The sequence below is a fragment of the Macaca nemestrina genome, chromosome X (genome assembly GCF_043159975.1).
Source record: "Macaca nemestrina isolate mMacNem1 chromosome X, mMacNem.hap1, whole genome shotgun sequence".
Lineage (NCBI taxonomy): Eukaryota > Metazoa > Chordata > Mammalia > Primates > Cercopithecidae > Macaca > Macaca nemestrina.
The window spans coordinates 144,072,328-144,092,823 of NC_092145.1; the positions used below are offsets into that span (position 1 = coordinate 144,072,328).

General features: G+C 45.8%; 1 protein-coding gene across 3 annotated transcripts in view; it reads left to right on the plus strand.

The window, feature by feature from the left end:
* Positions 1–20,496, plus strand: part of LOC105478168 (CTP synthase 2) — a 124,300-nt gene that overhangs the window by 10,117 nt on the left and 93,687 nt on the right. For all 3 annotated transcript variants that reach the window (XM_071088859.1, XM_071088858.1, XM_071088860.1), the window contains exons 2-8: positions 1,131–1,335; positions 5,587–5,757; positions 6,329–6,429; positions 11,474–11,590; positions 11,737–11,820; positions 13,318–13,398; positions 15,363–15,514. In XM_071088859.1, coding sequence (XP_070944960.1) covers positions 1,170–1,335; positions 5,587–5,757; positions 6,329–6,429; positions 11,474–11,590; positions 11,737–11,820; positions 13,318–13,398; positions 15,363–15,514 — 872 coding nt within the window. In that variant the 5' untranslated portion in view covers positions 1,131–1,169. The remainder of the gene's footprint in view (positions 1–1,130; positions 1,336–5,586; positions 5,758–6,328; positions 6,430–11,473; positions 11,591–11,736; positions 11,821–13,317; positions 13,399–15,362; positions 15,515–20,496) is intronic.

Consider the following 20,496-nt stretch of genomic DNA (forward strand, 5'->3'; position numbering starts at 1 on the left):
AGCCTGTAATCCCAGCACTTTGGGAGGCCGAGGCGGGCGGATCACAAGGTCAGGAGATCGAGACCACAGTGAAACCCCGTCTCTACTAAAAATACAAAAAATTAGCCGGGCGCGGTGGCGGGCGCCTGTAGTCCCAGCTACTCAGGAGGCTGAGGCAGGAGAATGGCGGGAACCCAGGAGGCGGAGCTTGCAGTGAGCCGAGATCGCGCCACTGCACTCCAGCCTGGGCAACAGCGTGAGACTCCGTCTCAAAAAAAAAAAAAAAAAAAAAAGAATTAGCTGAGAGAGTTGGCACATGCCTGTAGTCCCAGCTACTCCAGAGCCTGAGGCAAGAGGATTGCTTGAGCCCTGAAGTTCAAGGTTGCAGTGAGCTATGAACATGCCACTGCACTCCAGCCTGGGTGACCTAGTGAGACACTGTCTCTTAAAAAAAAAAATTCTGAGCTAGGGGCGGTGGCTCATGCCTGTTATCCCAGCACTTTAGGAGGCTGAGGCAGGTAGATCGGTTGAGCTCAGGAGTTGGAGACTAGCGTGGGCAACATGGTGAAACTCTGTCTCTACAAAAAAACCACAAAAATTAGCAGGGTGTGGTGGTGCTCACCTACAGTCTCAGTTACTAGGATTCTGAGGTGGGAGGATCGCTTGAACCCAGCGAGCAGAGATTACAGTGAGCCATGATTGCACCACTGCTCTCCAGCCTGGGTGACAGAGTGAGACTGTCTTAAAAAAAAAAAAAAAGAAAAAAAAATTCTGGTTGAATGCACTGTCTGCTTTACTAGTTTCAAATATTTCGCCGGGCGCGGTGGCTCAAGCCTGTAATCCCAGCACTTTGGGAGGCCCAGACCGGCGGATCACGAGGTCAGGAGATCGAGACCATCCTGGCTAACACGGTGAAACCCCGTCTCTACTAAAAAGTACAAAAAACTAGCCGGGCGAGGTGGCGGGCGCCTGTAGTCCCAGCTACTTGGGAGGCTGAGGCAGGAGAATGGCTTGAACCCGGGAGGCGGAGCTTGCAGTGAGCTGAGATCTGGCCACTGCACTCCAGCCTGGGCGACAGAGCGAGACTCCGTCTCAAAAAAAAAAAAAACAAATATTTCTCTTTCCTTATCCATAATTTTATTGCCTTTCAGATTATATCTGGGTGTTGGCACCCAGCCACTATTCTGCCAATGAAGTACATCCTGGTCACGGGTGGGGTCATCTCAGGCATCGGTAAAGGGATCATTGCCAGCAGCATTGGGACGATTCTAAAATCATGTGGACTCCGAGTTACTGCCATCAAAATCGACCCCTATATTAACATCGATGCTGGCACTTTTTCACCTTATGAACACGGTACGAAAGAGAACCACTTCCCCCTTATAGCGCTAGGCTCAACTGCATTTTTTTCTTCCGCTTTGGGTAATTTCTTTAGGATGTAGTTCCAGATTTAGAGTGACTAGATTGCATGCTATGAATACGTGAATTTTCTCATGGTCATTGACACATTGTTCATACCTCTGATGACATTCCAAATTAATCAACCCTTGTGGAAACATTGTACTTTTTGTACTATGGATTCTGTTTTATTTTTATCATAAAGGTAGTATGTTTCTCTTAACATTTCCCATTGCCTGGAGTAACTATTATTAATGGTGACATTTTGATGTATGAGTGTATTCTATTTATTTTTAAAATGGCTTTAGCCCTTACATGCTATTTAAAAAAAAGTTTTTATGAGGCCGGGCGCGGTGGTTTATGCCTGTAATCCCAACACTTTGGGAGGCCGAGGCGGGCAGATCACGAGGTCAGGAGATCGAGACCATCCTGGCTAATGCGGTGAAACCTTGTCTCTACTAAAAATATAAAAAATTAGCTGGGTGGGCCGGGCGCGGTGGCTCAAGCCTGTAATCCCAGCACTTTGGGAGGCCGAGACAGGCGGATCACGAGGTCAGGAGATCGAGACCTGGCTAACACGGTGAAACCCCGTCTCTACTAAAAAAAAAATACAAAAAACTAGCCGGGCGAGGTGGCGGGCGCCTGTAGTCCCAGCTACTCGGGAGGCTGAGGCAGGAGAATGGCGTAAACCCGGGAGGCGGAGCTTGCAGTGAGCTGAGATCCAGCCACTGCACTCTAGCCTGGGCAACAGAGCGAGACTCCGTCTCAAAGAAAAAAAAAAAATTAGCTGGGTGTGGTGTCATGTATCTGTAGTCCCAGCTACTCAGGAGGTTGAGGCAGGAGAATCACTTGAACCTGGCAGGCGGAGTTTGCAGTAAGCCAAGATCAAGCCATTGCATTCCAGCCTGGGCGACAGAGCGAGACTCTGTCTCAAAAAAACAAAACAAAACGAAACAAAAAACAAAACAACAACAAAAACCAACCAAAAAAAACCTTTTTATATGCAAGCAAAAAAGAGCATAAATCGTAAGTGTACAGTTGGATGAATTTTCATTAAATGAACACACTGTATAACCAGCCCCTGATTAAGAAACAGAAATGTGGCCGGGCGCGGTGGCTCAAGCCTGTAATCCCAGCACTTTGGGAGGCCGAGGCGGGCGGATCACAAGGTCAGGAGATCGAGACCACAGTGAAACCCCGTCTCTACTAAAAATACAAAAAATTAGCCGGGCGCGGTGGCGGGCGCCTGTAGTCCCAGCTACTCAGGAGGCTGAGGCAGGAGAATGGCGGGAACCCGGGAGGCGGAGCTTGCAGTGAGCCGAGATCGCGCCACTGCACTCCAGCCTGGGCAACAGCGTGAGACTCCGTCTCAAAAAAAAAAAAAAAAAAAAAAAAAAAAAAAAAGAAACAGAAATGTTTGTGTCCCTTGCTATTCTGTCTTCTTGTTTTTGTTTTTTGAGACAGGGTCTCACTCTATCGCCCAGGCTGGAGTGCAGTGGCCAAGATCTCGGCTCAATGCAACCTCCCCCTCCTGGGCTCAAGTGATCTTCCTGCTTCAGTCCCCTGGGTAGCTGGGATTACGGGTACGCACCACCACGTCTGGCTAATTTTTGTATTTTTTTTTTAATAGAGCTGGGATTTTGCCATGTTAATCAGCCTGGTCTCGACCTCCTGGGCTCAAGCAATCCTCCTACCTCGGCCTCCCAAAGTGGTGGGATTACAGGCATGAGCCACTGCGCCCGGCCTTGAATATTTTGTTTTAAACTTCACTAACCGGAGAATAAAACAAACAAAAAGAGGGTATCTTATTGTTTTAGTTTAGATTTCTTTGATTTTGATTTTGTTTGTGAATGACTTATTCAAGTCTGTGGTAGATTGTATTTTTGCTTCAAAATATCACCCACCATCCCTCTGTGGAATACATTTCCCTGCCTTTTGACCTTGGAGTTTGGCCACGTAGGATAGTTAACTTGTCTTGGTTTGTTTGGAATGTTCCTGATTTTAAAACAGAAAGTCCCGTGTCCTGGGAACCCGCTTAGTCCTGGGCAAACCAAGCAGGTTGGTCACTCTGTTTGGCCATGTGATTTGTTTTGTCTATGGGATGTTAGGGAATATTAACATATGCCTTGTTGAAGCAGAAATGTCAAATGCATCTGTGTGGTTTGGCTCAGTCTGTTTTGTGGTTCTGCCCTCCACCATGAGAACAGCTTGCTTTTCAGAGATTTCTCGTTCAGCCTTGGTCCTGGAATGAGAAGAAACAAGTGACTCACAAGTGACTCACAGCCCCCGTGTAACATGAGGGAGAAATAAATAAATGTTTTGTAAGTTGCAGAGATTTTGGGGTTGTTGTGCGGCACCATTGACTAATGCCATGTGTTACACTAAATTTTCTTTGGATTTTTTTAATGAATTTTTTTTTTTTTTTTGAGACAGTCTCACTCTGTCACGCAGGTTGGAGTGCAGTGTGTGACCTCGGTTCCCTGCAACCTCCGCCTCCCAGGTTCAAGTGATTCTCCTACCCAGCCTGGCAAACATGGCGAAACTGTGTCTCTATTAAAAAAAAAATAATAGGCTGGGCGCGGTGGTTCACGCCTGTAATCCCAGCACTTTGGGAGGCCGTGGCAGGTAGATCACGAGGTCAGGAGATGGAGACCATCCTGGCCAACGTGGTAAAACCCTGTCTCTACTAAAAATACAAAAAAATTAGCTGGGTGTGGTGGTGTGCACCTGTAATCCCAGCTACTCAGGAGGCTGAGGCAGGAGAATGGCTTGAATCAGGGAGTCAGAGATTGCAGTGACCCGAGATCGTGCCACTGTACTCCAGCCTGGCGATAGAGCGAGACCCCATCTCAAACTAATAATAATAGTAATAATAATAGTAATATAAAGATTAGCCAGGCATGATGGTATATGTCTGTAATCCCAGCTACTTGGGAAGCTGAGACATGAGAATTGCTTGGATCCAGGAGGCAGAGGTTGCAGTGAGCTGAGATGGTGCCACCGTGCTCCAGCCCGGTTGACAGTGAGACTCTGTCTCAAAAAAAAAAAAAAAAGAAAGAAAAAAAAAGTATTGTGATATCAGTTTGCTTTTTTCCTTAAAATTAATTTTCTAGACCACAGTTATGTACCTTAGAATGGATAAGTAAATGAGGAGATACAAGGTTTCTGATTAAGTTTGTAAGTTAGTCAACCTTCTTTTTTCCTATGGACTTCTAGCAGTAGGAATAAATGATAGTTCCCTTAATAGAGGAAAGGTTTAATTCCCACAAGGTGGCTTTAGAAATATACAACTCTCAGTCAATGCCCTGAAGTGACAATAGAGATCTACAGACGTGTCTAGTAAAGTGGGTGCTTCTCGTGCGATGAAGTCGGCACCTGTCTTTTATGACAGTGCATTGTGCACGTAGCTTATAGCACACACAGGCTTTTTCCCTCACTTTCACCAAGTTGCCTTATGGGTTAGCTGTGGCCTTGCTTTGTCACCTACTGTCTAATTGTGGCTTCAACCAAGATGAGAATCAAGTAAAAGTTTCTTATCGCAATTCCAGAGTCCAGGATACTGATGCTTTGAAGTAAAATACTGTTTGTTTTTAAAATTGCTGTTTTCAAGTCCTTTTTTTGTGTGGCATATGTTGAGTTTGGAAAAGCTAAATCCTGAAGACAGAATTTCAGTAGATAAAAAACAAAAACCACAATGGACTACTATAAATAGAATTTTCTGATGCATTTTCTTGGATAGAATTGAATTATTTTCTCCACCAAAAAGGAGATAGTGGCCGGGCGCGGTGGCTCAAGCCTGTAATCCCAGCACTTTGGGAGGCCGAGACAGGCGGATCACGAGGTCAGGAGATCGAGACCATCCTGGCTAACACGTGAAACCCCGTCTCTACTAAAAAAATACAAAAATTAGCCGGGAGCGGTGGCGGGCGCCTGTAGTCCCAGCTACTCGGGAGGCTGAGGCAGGAGAATGGCGTGAACCCGGGAGGTGGAGCTTGCAGTGAGCTGAGATCCGGCCACTGCACTCCAGCCTGGGGGACAGAGCGAGACTCCGTCTCAAAAAAAAAAAAAAAAAAAAAAAAAAAAAGGAGATAGTGATAGAATGTGGCTTAGAAATACATCTTTTACCAGCTTTTTAACAAAAATATGTCCATCTTTGAAAAATCTACTGGAAGCAAAATTTTGATTTTTCCATTGCCTTTTTAATCCTAGGTGAAGTCTTCGTCTTAAATGATGGTGGAGAAGTTGATTTAGACCTTGGAAATTATGAAAGGTTTTTGGATATTAATCTTTATAAAGACAACAATATCACCACGGGGAAGATATATCAGCATGTGATCAACAAAGAGAGGCGTGGCGATTACCTGGGGAAAACAGTGCAAGGTATTATATTCCACAGACATTATGGAGCCCTGTGTGCTGAATATCTTTGTGCTGCTCAAAAGTAGAACTGAAGGCCGGGCGCGGTGGCTCACGCCTGTAATTCCAGCACTTTGGGAGGCCGAGGCCAGTGGATCACCTGAGGTCAGGAGTTCGAGACCAGCCTGGCCAACATGCTGAAACCCCATCTCTACTAAAAATACAAAATTAGTTGGGCATGGTGGCGAATGCCTGTAATCCCAGCTATTTGGGAGGCTGAGGCAGGAGAATCACTCAAACCCAGGAGGCAGAGGTTGCAGTGAGCCGATATCGTGCCACTGCACTCCAGCCTGGGCGACAGAGTGAGGCTCCGTCTCAAAAAACAAAAACCAAAACCCACGTAGAACTGAAAATGTCACAGTCCCTGCGCTCTACAAGTTCTAATTCTTTTAAACTTGTTGCGTTTTTTTCTTTTCATTTTCCAAAAATGTCAGGGTAACTTGCCAGGTGACTTTCAGGTGACTGGGGAGACCTAAAGCACATTCTTTTCTCATGAACATGGAATAAACTTTTGTATTAATACTTCTTTCTACAGTTGTCCCTCACATTACTGATGCTGTCCAGGAGTGGGTTATGAACCAAGCCAAGGTGCCGGTGGATGGTAATAAGGAAGAGCCCCAAATATGCGTTATTGAGGCAAGCACAGAACTTTCTTTATAAAATTATATCCTGCTGGGTCTTTGAGCATCTGATCTTCATTTATTTGACAAATACTTACACACACCCTCCTGAGTGCTGGACACTGGGCTAGGAGGTGGGGTCAGAGCAAGAAACAACATAGATGGCTTCTGTTTTTGTGGTCACAAGTGAGTGGGCAAGATTGGCATTAGACAGACAATCACACATACTCGTGGGTAGATGTGCAGTGATCTGCTTGTGGAGACTGATCAGCTGCTGATAAAGTCAATGTGAGGGCCTCTTCTGTGCTGGGGCCTGGGATGGGCACAGTCTCTACCCTTGGGGAACTTGCAGACAACCCTGTCCACACACGACAGACTGCAGTCTAGTGCATACTATTTGAAAAGTATTTCCGAAGTGCTTTGGAAGTGTAAAGAGACACTGGGTTAGGGAAGTCAGATGGTAGAGGTGATAAGTGATTAGTATCAGCTGTTTAAAGAAAGAAGCTAGTGGCTGGGCGAGGTGGCTGATGCCTGTAATCCTGGCATTTTCAGATGCCAAGGTGGGAGGATTGCTTGAGCCCATGAGTTTGAGACAGCCTGGACAACATGGCGAAAACCTGTCTCTACAGAAACTACAAAAATTAGCTAGGCATGGTGGTACGCACCTGTAGTCCCAGCTACTTGAGAATCTGAAATGGGAGGATCTTTTGAGCCCGGGAGGTTGAGGCTGCAGAGAGTCATGATTGCACCAGCACTTCAGCCTGGGCGATGGAGCCAGACCCTGTCTTAATTAAAAAAAAAAAAAAGTAGTATTTGAACTTGCCGTTTGTTCACTTCCTTCACCTTGTTCCCTTCCTCTCCACATGCAGAACGAGAATAACATCCATATCCTCCTCCTCTAAATGTCAGTTGGCTTAATTGCCCGGCGAAAGAGCAGAATAATGACCAATTTGGTTCTTAGAGTCAGGCCGTCTTGGTTCGTATTTCTGCAGTGACCCCTGGGCCATGTGTAGCTCAGTGATTAAGAGTCTGGAGGCGGGCCGGGCGCGGTGGCTCAAGCCTGTAATCCCAGCACTTTGGGAGGCCGAGACGGGCGGATCACGAGGTCAGGAGATCGAGACCATCCTGGCTAACACGGTGAAACCCCGTCTCTACTAAAAAGTACAAAAAACTAGCCGGGCGAGGTGGTGGGCGCCTGTAGTCCCAGCTACTCGGGAGGCTGAGGCAGGAGAATGGCGTGAACCCGGGAGGCGGAGCTTGCAGTGAGCCGAGAGATCCGGCCACTGCACTCCAGCCTGGGCGACAGAGCAAGACTCCGTCTCAAAAAAAAAAAAAGAGTCTGGAGGCAAACGGGCTGGGTTTGTAGCCTAGCAAGGTTACTTACAGGGAGGAGGGGGTGACCTTGGGCAAGTTTGCTCAACCTCTCTGTGCCTCTTTAACTCATTTACCTCATTTGTAACTCATTTAACTCGTTGTTTTGAAGATTAAATAAGTCTCTACACTTAGTGCTTAGAATGGTGTCACAGATATAGTAAGTGCTTAAAAATTATTAACTAGTATTCAGATGCCTGTATGACTTTTGGAAAATTCTCACAGTTTTAACATCCTCATTTGTAATAATGTGGTAATAATATAATATTGTAATAATAAGATAATGACAGGATTGTTTGGGGATTAAATGCAATAATAAAGAGCACTTTGCAATGTCTGGCATTTAGGAAGTGCTCAGTAAATGTAAGTTAGCTATTATTATTGTCATCAATGTAAGTGTTAGCAGATATCATGATATGTAGAAGATCCATTTTGTTAATAGTAGAGCTGATAAAGTTAGTGGTTATTTATTTATTTTTTTATAGATAGGGTCTCGCTATGTTGCCTTGGGCTGGAGTGCAGTAGCTGGTCACAGGTTCGATCAAAGCCCACTGTAGCCTCAAACTTCTGAGCTCAACCAATCATCTTGCCTCAGCCTCCCAAGTAGCTGGGACTACAGGTGTACCACCACCATGCCTGGCGAATTTTTTTTTTTTTTGAGACGGAGTCTTGCTCTTTTTGCCCAGGTTGGAGTGCAATGGCGTGATCTCGGCTCACCTCAACCTCCGCCTCCCGGGTTCAAGCGATTCTCCTGCCTCAGCCTCCCGAGTAGCTGGGATTACAGGCATGCGCCACCATGCCTGGCTAATTTTGTATTTTTAGTAGAGACGGGGTTTCTCCATGTTGGTCAGGCTGGTCTTGAACTCCCGACCTCAGGTGATACACCCGCCTCGGCCTCCCAAAGTCCTGGGATTACAGGTGTGAGCCACCGCGCCTGGCCAACCTGGCAAATTTCTAATTTTATTTCTTATTCTACCTTTGGATTGACTTGTTTGCCTTCACAATGATTAATTTAGCACTTAATATGTACTAGCCCTGATGATAGCTGCTAGGGATGTGAGGTTGAGTGTGATCTGACTCCTGCTCTCCAGGACCTCATTGGCTGGATTTTAAATTTTATGGAAACAGGGAAACTGACAAACAGAACCCCTTCTCCATTATAACCCTGATGTTTATATTTGATTATTGGATACTAGTGGTCAACATCTTCTTTGGTTCATTGTAAATTGTGTTCAACAGCTGTGTCTGTGCACCATTTAAGGTTTTGAAGAAGGACTGCCAAAGCTGATTTTCAGTTTTAATCATAGAGGAGCTGTTGAAATGTCTTCAAAGCCATTTTATGAGTGAGACCTCAACTTCTCAGACCAGTGGAGCTGACAGGTTTTATTTATATCAGTACGAGTTATCTTGGCATGAACCTGAAATAATTGATGCTTGTCTTAAAGGAATAACATGTTTCTTTCTCTCTTCTTGTTTATTTTCCAAAAAAGAAGACTCAGGCAGGTGTGGTGGTGCAGGTCTGTAGTCCCAGCTACTTGGGAGGCTGAGGCGGGAGGATCACTTATACCCAGGAGTTTGAGGCCGCAGTGAGCCATGATCTCACCACTGCACTCCAGCCTGGGTGGCAGAGCGAGACACTGTCTCTAAAAAAAAAAGAAAGAAAGAAAAAGACTCCTTTCATTAAAGACAGGCAAAAACAACTTTGCACATCTCACAAATTTGCTGCTGCTTCCATTTCAGCATAAAGTATTGTTATGGGTGATATTTTCCCTTTTATTTGGGGCAACAGTTAACTTCAAACTTTTCCAATAGTTGTATTGAAAGTTTCTGAACACAATAATGATGGTGACCTAGAGGTATGGTAATGGGAACTTCTGAATTAGCAGAGAGACTGTAGTACCACTGTTGACCACGTGAGGGCAGAAGCGGATAATGTTTAAAGTTGGCTTCCTTTTCGCATTCACTATTATTGACCCCCCCCCCCCCAGAGAATCCCCATCAAAACACAGGACGGAAGCATACGGTTTAGTTTAAGCGCAGACCTCTATTTTTCCTTAGAGAAAATAAATGATTTTTAAAAATTAGATTTTGGTGCCTTGTATTTAGTGGGTACTTACACTCGCTTCTTCACTCCTGCCAAGTTCCTGATTGCATGTGATGTTTTCATTTCGTTGAGTTGTTGTTGTTGTTTTTTAAAGAGACAGTGTCTCACTCTGTCCCCTAGGCTGGAGTGCAGTGGCATGATCATGACTCACTGTAGCCTGGACTTCTCCAGGCTCAAGCAATCCTCCCACCTCAGCCTCCTGAGTGTCTGGGACCATGGGTGCCGTGCCACCATACCCAGCTAATTTTTTATGTTTTTGTGGAGGCAAGGTCTCACTTTGTTGCCCATGCTGGTCTCAAACTCCTGGGCTCAAGTGATATGCCTGCCTCCCAAAGTGTTGGGGTTACAGGCGTGAGCCACTGCACCCAGCCCTGGCTTTGGTTCTGTTGTAATTTTGGTAACAGGTGCTAGAACACCGTTACTTAGGGCTTATATTGAATTTCAGGACCTTTCTGTCCTGTCCTGACTACTAAAGTAAACCTCCAGTGCTGCCTGCAGGGTACTGGGCTTATGCCCTCATGGGGCTTATAGTCTAGTGGGGTAGAGAGCCAGGAAACAAAGACGGAAATGAAATAGAGGCAACTTGTGCTGAGTTCCTAGGATGCGTACAGTGCTGTGACAAGGGCTAGTGGGATATAGGCTGCTGTAGGTGGGGGGGTGGGGTCAGAGTCCGCCCTCCAGGGAGGATGCATCTCTCTTGGACTGGAGGATAAAAAGAGGTTGCTGTAGATGAAGAAGGAGGGTAGGAGGCCTTGAGGGGCAGGAAGGAAGAGCATGGAGTACCCAAGAGGCCAGTGGGGAGGGGACCGGATGGCACTGGAGACTCAATGCAAGGGTCAGGTCCTGAGAGCCTTTTGTTGGCTGCATTAAGGAGATTTGATGTTAGTTGTTTTTTTTTTTTTTTTTTTGAGACGGAGTCTTGCTCTGTCGTCTAGGCTGGAGTGCAATGGCATGATCTCGACTCACTGCAACCTGTGCCTCCCGGGTTCAAGCGATTCTCCTGCCTCAGCCTCCCGAGTAACTGGGACTACTTGGGTGTGCGCCACCACGTCCAGCTAATTTTTGTACTTTTATTAGAGAAGGGGTTTCACCGTGTTAGCCAGGAAGGTCTCCATCTGCTGACCTGTGATCTGCCCGCCTCGGCCTCCCAAAGTGCTGGGATAACAAGCGTGAGCCACCGCACCTGGCCTTGTTGTTAGTTTTAATGAAGCAGTGGGCTACTGAAGACTATACATGTGGAGAAATCTTTTATGAAGTTTTATTTTTTATTTTTATATTTTTTCAGAGACAGGGTCTTGTTCTGTCAGCTAGGCTGGAGTGCGGTGGCATGATCACGACTCACTGCAGCCTTGACCTCCTGGGCTCAAGTGATGCTCCTCCCTTGGCTACGAAAGCACTGGGATCACAGGCGTGAGCTGACACACCCAGCCACAATTTAGTGATTTTGAATGTATTTATAAACCTCTGTGTAACCATCAAACTTTAGTTCTCATGCTCGGTTTATTAAGAACTCTTTTTATTAGCTTGTGTACTGTGAGAGATGTGTGGTCATTTGTGTCTTTTTTTGTTTGTTTTCCATTCCCAGCTGGGAGGCACCATTGGAGACATCGAAGGAATGCCGTTTGTGGAAGCGTTTAGACAATTCCAGTTTAAGGCGAAAAGAGAGAATTTCTGTAATATCCATGTTAGCCTTGTCCCACAGGTGGGCTTTCCAGATAAGTATGTGGACAGCAACTTTGATAAGTTTTCCTGTGATATTCTATGTGTCCCGCATTTGAACGTGGGGCACCGTTAATCATCAATAGGAGCTAGTGTCCAGTGTGCTGACGGGACCCCATTTTTTTTCAGCTCAGTGCTACCGGAGAACAAAAAACCAAACCCACCCAAAACAGTGTCCGCGCGCTGAGGGGGTTAGGCCTGTCTCCAGATTTGGTGAGTTGAGGACAGTGGGTAAGTCTATCCCAAAGGTCTCTGGGAGCAGGCCCTTCACTTCTTTTTTGTTTGTTTGTTTGAGACGGAGTCTTGCTCTGTCACCCAGGCTGGAGTGCAGTGGTGCAGTCTTGGCTCATTGCAACCTCTGCCTCCCGGGTTCAAGCTATTCTCCTGTCTCAGCCTCCAGAGTATTTGGATTACAGGCACATGCCACCACACCTGGTATTTTTAGTAGAGACGGAGTTTTGTCATGTTGGCTAGGCTGGTCTCGAACCCCTGACCTCAGGTGATCTGCCCGCCTCGGCCTCCCAGAGTGCTTGGGATTACAGCCAAGAGCCACCATGCCTGGCTGCCCTTCACTTCTTTATCTTTATCATCATCTAAGTCCTTTCTCATTCTCAAACAGCTCCTATGACAATGAGGTTTTTCTGTCTGGGAGCTGGAAAAGGCTTATTCCCTTAGCCTCAAGTGTTGCTTCAATCCATTCTTCCCTAGGCTCTCATTTGATGGGCCACATTGATAGTTGGGCAAGTGTGATGTCCTATCATTTATATGATTCCCGGATTCTTTAGAATGAAGGTGAAATCTTGGGATTTTCCTGTAACCCTGCTATCAGTGATAACCCTGTGATGGGTTTTCACTGCTCTTTTTTTCTTTTTGAGACAGGGTCTGGCTCTGTTGCCCAGGCTGGAGTGCAGTGTTGCGATCTTGGCTTACTGCAACCTCTGCCTCCTGGGCTGAAGCGATTCTCCCACCTCAGCCTCTTGAGTAGCTGATACTAGCGGTGTACACTACCACAGCGCACTAATTTTTGTGTGTGGTGTGTGTGTGTGTGTTTGTAGAGACAGGGTTTTGCTATGTTACCCAGGCAGGTCTCGAACTCCTGGGTTCAACCAATCCTCCTGGCTTGGCCTCCTAAAGTGCTGGGATTGCACCATGCCCAGCCCATTGCTCTTATTTTTAGTCTAAACAGTGATGTGTCCTTATAGCAGGTGATCCAGTCATCACCAATAGTCTCTGTCAGAGGTTGACAAATAACAGTCCACAACTTGCGTGCCTGTTTTTGTAAATAAAGTTGTATTATCATGCAGTCACGCCCATTCATTTACATATTGTCTGTAGCTGTTTTCACACTGCACCACGATTGAGGATCAGGACAGTGACTGTGTGACCTGCAAACCCAAAATATTTCCCATCTGGCCCTTTTGAGAAAAAGTTTGTTAACCTCTATCTAGCTCTTTTCTTATAGTTAATGAAGCAACACTTACGAGCCTGGACTCTTTTCACCAGAGACGTCTCGATGTTTCGAGTTCTTACTGATACACTTGTGCTGAATTTGATTATACTTATTTTAGTGCTCAGACCAATTTCTAATAGTCCAGTGGAATGTCCAAAGTGAACAAGTATATACTTGGCCAAGTTTCTTGTAAAAAGAAATGAATGTGGCATCCTGCTGAAAACGAATCCTGTTTGCTGATGCATAACTGGCTTTGACAGATTGTCTGCCGAAGTTCAACGCCCATCGAGATGGCCGTGAAGGAGAAGATTTCTATGTTTTGTCACGTGAACCCTGAACAGGTTGGTGCTGCTCTTTAGATTTTATTGTCTGGCAGGCACTTCTGCTGATGCCAGTGTTTTGTGCCTCTTCAATGATCATATTACTTTTCACGGCATTTATGCAAGCGCCGGGCACCCTGATCCAATCATGACTCCCTAGCCCTTAAGTGAGGTAGGATGCATGTTTCTTTGCATGATCACTCAACTTATGTCACAAAACCAGGGTGGGCTTTATTTCTTTTCTTGAGACAGAGTGAGGCTGGAGTGCAGTGGCACAATCTCAGCTCACTGCAACCTCTGCCTCCCAGGTTCAAGCAATTCTCTTATTTTAGCCTCCTGAGCAGCTGAAATTACAGGTGTCTGCCACCATGCCTGGATAATTTTTTTTTTTTTTTTTTTTTTTTTTTTTTTTTTAGTAGAGGTGAGGTTTTGCCATGTTGGCCAGGCTGGTCTCGAACTCCTGACCTCAGATGATCCACCTGCCTCGGCCTCCCATAGTGCTAGGATTACAGGCGTGAGCCACCGTGCCCAGCCTACCAGAGTGGGCATTTAACTCACAGTCAAACCTCTAGAGAGAGAACCACATGAAGCCTACTTATCATCTCTTTATCTTGTCTTTCCTACTGGGACACTTACTGCTTTCACTCATTTCTCCTCTCTACCTGTGGCAGCTTAAGTCACCCCAAACACACGAGCATGTTGACATTCACACTAGCTCTTCTGACTCCACCAGTGGGCTCAGTTGACTTCATTGGTACAGAAACCCTACTGTGATTTGAGCTTAGGTTCTCTGCTCTGCAGGGCTTTCCATCTCAGTATTCTGATAATTCGCTTTTCTTTTTTCTTTCCTTCTCTGATCTCTGTCTGTTGATTCCAATAAGGTTTGGGTATAAGGGATTGGAGTTGCCTATAGTTTAAAGAGAGGGATATAAATGGCACTCAGGAAAAGGGTGAGGTTTGGCAGAAATCTTTTCTTCAGATTATAACTCTGGGTTCTCTGAAGTCTAAAAACGATCAAATTGAATTTTGGCATCTTGGAAAGCACTCTGATGGAGAGCCCCCACCTGATGCCTCAGAGTCATTGCCAAAGTCTGAACTACTTTGAAAAATGTGATGGCAGATTGAAGGGACACTTCTGCATTTGTATGTTGTCATGCCATTTTGTTTGCATCCAATCTTTTTTTTTTTTTGAGACAGAGTTTCACTATTGTCACCCAGGATGGAATGCAGTGGTGCACTCTCGGCTCAGTGCAACCTCCACTTCCCGGGTTCAAGCGATTCTCCTGCCTCAGCCTCCTGAGTAGCTGGGATTATAGGTGTGTGCCACCATGACTGGCTAATTTTTGTATTTTTAGTAGAGATGGGGTTTCACCATGTTGGCCAGGCTGGTCTTGAACTCCTGACCTCAGATGATCCACCTGCCTCGGCCTCCAAAAGTGCTGGGATTACAGGCGTGAGCCACTACACCTGACCTGTCCAGTCGTTTTGTGTACACTTCTTCTTCTTCTTTTTTTTTTTTTTTTTTTGAGATGGAGTCTTGCTCTGTCGCCCAGGCTGGTATGCAATGGTACGATCTCGACTCACTGCAACCTCTGCCTCCTGGGTTCCAGCGGTTCTCCTGCGTCAGCCTCTTGAGTTGCTGGGATTATAGGCGCATGTCACCATTTTTGTGTTTTTAATACAGATGGGGTTTCACCATGTTGGTCAGGCTGGTCTCGAACTCCTGACTTCAGGTGATCTGCCCGCCTTGGCCTCCCATAGTGCTGGGATTAGTTTTCTAATTAAATGAAGTTAACCATGTGCAAATTCTGATGCTAGCTTTGGTTGCTGGGTTTTTGTGTGTATGTGTGTGTGTGTGTGTGTGTGTGTGTGTGTGTGATATCACTGTAAATAAACTGCCAGTCTCTCCCGAATTTTGTCTCATTCTTGTGGTGGCATATTTGAGTAGATCCATCTAAGTAAGGTGATTTCTCATCATCATTTAGGTCATATGTATCCATGATGTTTCTTCCACATACCGAGTTCCTGTGCTTTTGGAGGAACAAGGCATTGTCAAATATTTTAAGGAGAGATTGCACCTGCCCATTGGTGATTCTGCAAGTAATTTGCTTTTTAAGTGGAGAAATATGGCTGACAGGTAAGCGAAAGGAATTACTTGTATGATCTTTAACAATTCTTGAGTTTGGGGGTAGAAATAAGACCTACTTGAAAGGGTAAGCATGTGTATTTGGCATTTTGCATGTGCACATTTTGGTCTGGATATGTCTAAAGATGGAGCATACTGTTACGGTGCTTTGCTGTATTATTTGAAGATTTCTGGAGCCTTTGATTTTGTTATACATAAATCAAAGTGAATTAAAGGAATTTGAATTCTGGAAGGAATGTTTTTAACTCTGGAAGGATTTTGATTTATTTACTAGTTCATTTTTTAGTTTCTGAGTATTTTAAATGTTTTTTTTGTTGTTGTTGTTTTGTTTTTTGTTTTTTGAGAGTCTCGCTCTGTCACCCAGGCTGGAGTGCAGTGGCACGATCTCAGCTCACTGCAACCTCCACCTCCTGGGCTCAAGTCATGCTCCCACTTCAGCCTCCTGAGTAGCTGAGACTAGAGGCACGCACCATCACACCCGGCTAATTTTTTTTTTCTTTTTTGTAGAGACGGGATTTTTCCGTGTTACCCACACTGGTCTTGAACTCCTGGGCTCAAGTGATCTGCCCACCTTGGCCTCCCAAACTGCTGGGATTATAGGCATGAGCCACCATGCCTGGCCTTAAACAGTTTTAAATGTTGCAGGTTTTTTGTTTTGTTTTGCTTGTTTTTAAGATTTGGCTAGGCCGGGCGCGGTGGCTCAAGCCTGTAATCCCAGCACTTTGGGAGGCCGAGACGGGCGGATCACGAGGTCAGGAGATCGAGACCATCCTGGCTGACACGGTGAAACCCCGTCTCTACTTTAAAAAATACAAAAAACTAGCCGGGCGAGGTGGCGGCGCCTGTAGTCCCAGCTACTCGGGAGGCTGAGGCAGGAGAATGGCGTGAACCCGGGAGGCGGAGCTTGCAGTGAGCTGAGATCCGGCCACTGCACTCCAGCCTGGGCGGCAGAGCGAGACTCCGTCTCAAAAAAAAAAAAAAAAAAAAGATTTGGCTAACTTTTCCTAAAGGAAATCATTTTGAATGGGAACTTTTGGCTATGCTATTTTTGTTTCATCCTGCGTTCATTAACTATTCAGCATAATTATTAAAATTCCTGATGGATTCTAACTTTCAGACAACCATATTAATTTAAGCAAAGTTTCTCTAATTTGAAGTTATATGAAAATTAAGCTGTGTGCAGTGGCATTTACTTGTAGTCTCAGCTACTCGGGAGGCTGACGTGAGAGGATCACTTGAGCCCAGGAGTTGGAGGCCAGCCTGAGCAACATAGCGAGACCCTGTATCTTTAAAAAAAAAAAAAAAAAAAAAGGAAATTAAGTCTCTGTTACTTGTTTTCTTTCTTTCTTTCTTTCTTTCTTTTTCTTTTTTTTTTTTTTAAGACAGAGTGTTACTCTGTCGCCCAGGCTGGAGTGCAGTGGTGCAGTCTCGGCTCACTACAACCTCTGCTTCCTGGGTTTAAGCAATTCTCCTGCCTCAGCCTCCTGAGTAGCTGGGATTACAGGCGCCTGCCACCACGCCCAGCTAATTTTTTGTATTTTTAGTAGAGAAGGGGTTTCACCATGTCTGCCAGGCTGGTCTTGAACTTCTGACCTCAGGCGATTCGCCTGCCTAGGCCTCCCAAAATGCTAGGATTACAGGTGTGAGCCACCGTGCCCGGCCCTGTTTTCTTTTACTAAATGTAGTTGAGATGGGACTTCTTGGGCAGCTTAGGTCGTACAGCAGAGCCGGTAGGTGCAGCTGTTACATATGTAGGTTCTGGATTCAGATCCTGACTTCTCCTCTTACCAGCTGTGTGAGTTTGAGTGATTACTTAACCTCTCTAGGCTTGTTTTCCCATCTGTATATAATAAAGGGATACCAGTGCCTACCTAGTGGCAATTATGAGAGGAAACCTGTAAAGACTTAACATTGAGTCACGTACTATAATGAGTATCGGTTGCTGATGTTGGTAACTATAATTAAAATGATGGTCACAAAATCACTGACCCTTGGTAGGTGACTAATCAGATTGATGTTCTCTTGCCCTTTCATTTACAATTTTAAAAAATGCTTTAGACTTTCTGGGGCAAGTGGAATCGGGAAGAAAGAGCAGTTTCTGAGCTTAGATCCTCTAAAACCCTTGTTAGAGTGCTTAAAGTGCCAGTCATTTCGTAGGAATTTTCTAAGTAGCTTGGGGCTGATACACTTTAGGCACTAGAAGTTTTAATATTTTAACTCTTTTTATTGGAAATAGCTCTAAATTATACTCTATGCTTTTATGCTTTTTTTCTGTTTTCTTTCTTTCTTTTTTTTTTTTTTTTTTGGCACAGAGTGTTGCCCTGTTGCTCAGGCTGGAGTGCAGTGGCGCAGTCTTGGCTCACTGCAGCCTGAACCTCCTGGGCTCAAGTGATCCTCCCGCCTCAGCGTCCGCAATAGCTGGGACCACAGGTGCGCTCCACCACGCCCAACTAATTTTTGTATTTTTAGTAGAGACGGGGTTTTGCCATCTTGCTCAAGTGATCTTCCTGCCTCAGCCTCCTAAAGTGTTGGGATTACAGGCATGAGCCATGTGCCTGGCGCTTCTGTGCTTTTTAAAGCAAAATGTTTGGTCTTTGTATTAGCCTCCTGGGGGCTGCCATAACAATGACCACAAACTGGGTAGCTTAAAAAAACAACACAGGAATTTATTCTCTCACAGTCCTGGAGGTCAGAAGTGCAAAATCAATGCATTCACAGGGTTGGTTCCTTCTGGAGACTCTGCAGGAGAATCTCTGCCACACCCCTTCTCCTGGCTTCTGGTGGCTGCCAACAATCAGTGGTGTTTCTTGGCTTGTGGCCGCATCACTCGAATCTTGTCCTCCATCTTTTATTTCTGTTTTTTTTTTTTTTGAGACGCAGTCTCACTCTGTCACCCAGGCTGGAGTGCAGTGGTGCAACCATGGCTTAATGCAACCTCGAACTTCTGGGGCTCAAGTGATCCTTCTGCTGTGTCGCCCAGGCTGGAGTGCAGTGGCGTGATCTTGGCTCACTGCAAGCTCCACCTCCCGGATTCATGCCATTCTCCTGCCTCAGCCTCCCAAGTAACTGGGACTACAGGCGCCCGCCACCATGCCCGGCTAATTTTTTTTTTTTGGTATTTTTTTTAGTAGAGACGGAGTTTCACCGTGTTAGCCAGGATGGTGTTGATCTCCTGACCTCATGATTCACCTGCCTTGGCCTCCCAAAGTGCTGGGATTACAGGCATGAGCCACTGTGCCCAGCCCTCTTCATCTCTCTTGAGACCCGACTGTTGGGGGCGGCCCTGCAAAGAGGACTCCCCTCCCCCTCCCACAGCAGCTTGAAGTAGTATCAGATGCCTGCCTCACATTCGGTGATGGCTGATGGCTGAGTGGGGCACATGAGGGAGACACTTGGTTGCTCTCGGAAGTATAGGTCCAAGGGGGAATGAGAGCTCCCTGGTAGGTGTGACCCAGTGGACTCACCTGTACCACCTGCTGCCCAGTGACTCCTCCCCTGGGAAGACCAGCCGTGAGTGAGTCGAAGGCGGAACCTGTGATACTGACCCCAGTGCTGCTTCCTTCCGGAGGCACAGCTGATGTTGTCTCTTCCGTCTATGGAGGAGGGAGAAGAGGGTGAAGCCAAATCTGCTATGCTCAAATGTGGCTGTGCCTGCCTGCCTCTGACATCATCTCTGCTACTTGGTGTGCTGTCATCCTGCTTTCTGTTACCTGCATCCTGTTTTTTTTTTGGAGACGAAGTCTGGCTCTGTTGCCCAGGCTGGAGTGCAGTGGCGTATCTCAGCTCACTGCAACCTCCGCCTCCTGGGTTCAAGTGATTCTCCTTCCTCAGTCTCCTGAGTAGCTGGAGGCATGCACCACGACAGGCATGCACCACCATGCCAGGCTAATTTTTGTATTTTTAGTAGAGACAGAGTTTCACCATGTTGGCCAGACTGGTCTGGAACTCCTGATCTCAAGTGATCCAGCCGCCTTGGCCTCCCAAAGTGTTGGGATTACAGGCGTGAGCCACCACACATGGCCTGTTACCTGCATACTGTATGGAGAGGTGGTGTGAGGTACAGACAGCTATGGAACCTCCAGAACAACATAAAATGAAGTAGTGAGTTCAAGGGTTAGCAGTCTTGTCTCAGCTATTTTAGTCACCTTTCTAGAAAGTTACCTTCCCTGTCACTTTTGACTTCTTAGCTTCTTGTGCATTTTTCTTGCACACAGCCTGTTTGTGATCAAGTTTCTCTCGTACTCTTTACAGATGTGTGTGTGTGTGTGTTTTTTTTTTTTTTTTTTTTTGGAGATAGAGTCTCGCTCTGTGGCCCAGGCTGGAGGGCAGTGGCATGATCTCGGCTCACTGCAACCTCCGCCTCCCGGGTTCAAGCAATTCTCCTGCCTCAGCCTCCTGAGTAGCTGGGATTACAGGTGAGTACCACCATGCCCAGCTAATTTTTGTATTTTTGTATTTTTAGTAGAGACGGGGTTTCACCATATTGGCCAGGCTGGTCTCGAACTCCTGACCTCAGATGATCCACCTGCCTCGGCCTCTCAGAGTGCTGGGATTACAGGTGTGGGCCACCGTGCCCGGCCACTCTTTGCAGATGTTGATATTCGTCATCATGGTAACATTTTTCTAAGGTGTTTGGGGAAGGGTTTGCTTCAAAGCCCTAAAACATCTTCAGCCCCAAGATGACATTTCCACGTACCTAATACCAGACCAGATATTTTTCATGTTCTTTGAACAGATTTCCTGACAAAAGCAACACTAAAAATTGTGTCTCTAATGGTAAAATGTGATTGAGTGTCTTCTGTAGAATGGAATTTTTCTCATAAAAATGATCTAAATGGCTAGTAATATTTTAAATCGTTCTCTTAGCACCATTCTTCAGGCATGCCATGAATAACCAGACTTTTGTGGGTCAGCTGGGAATGTAACCATTTTAAATGTAGACACTTCGAATGCATTTTCTTACACAATGTCAC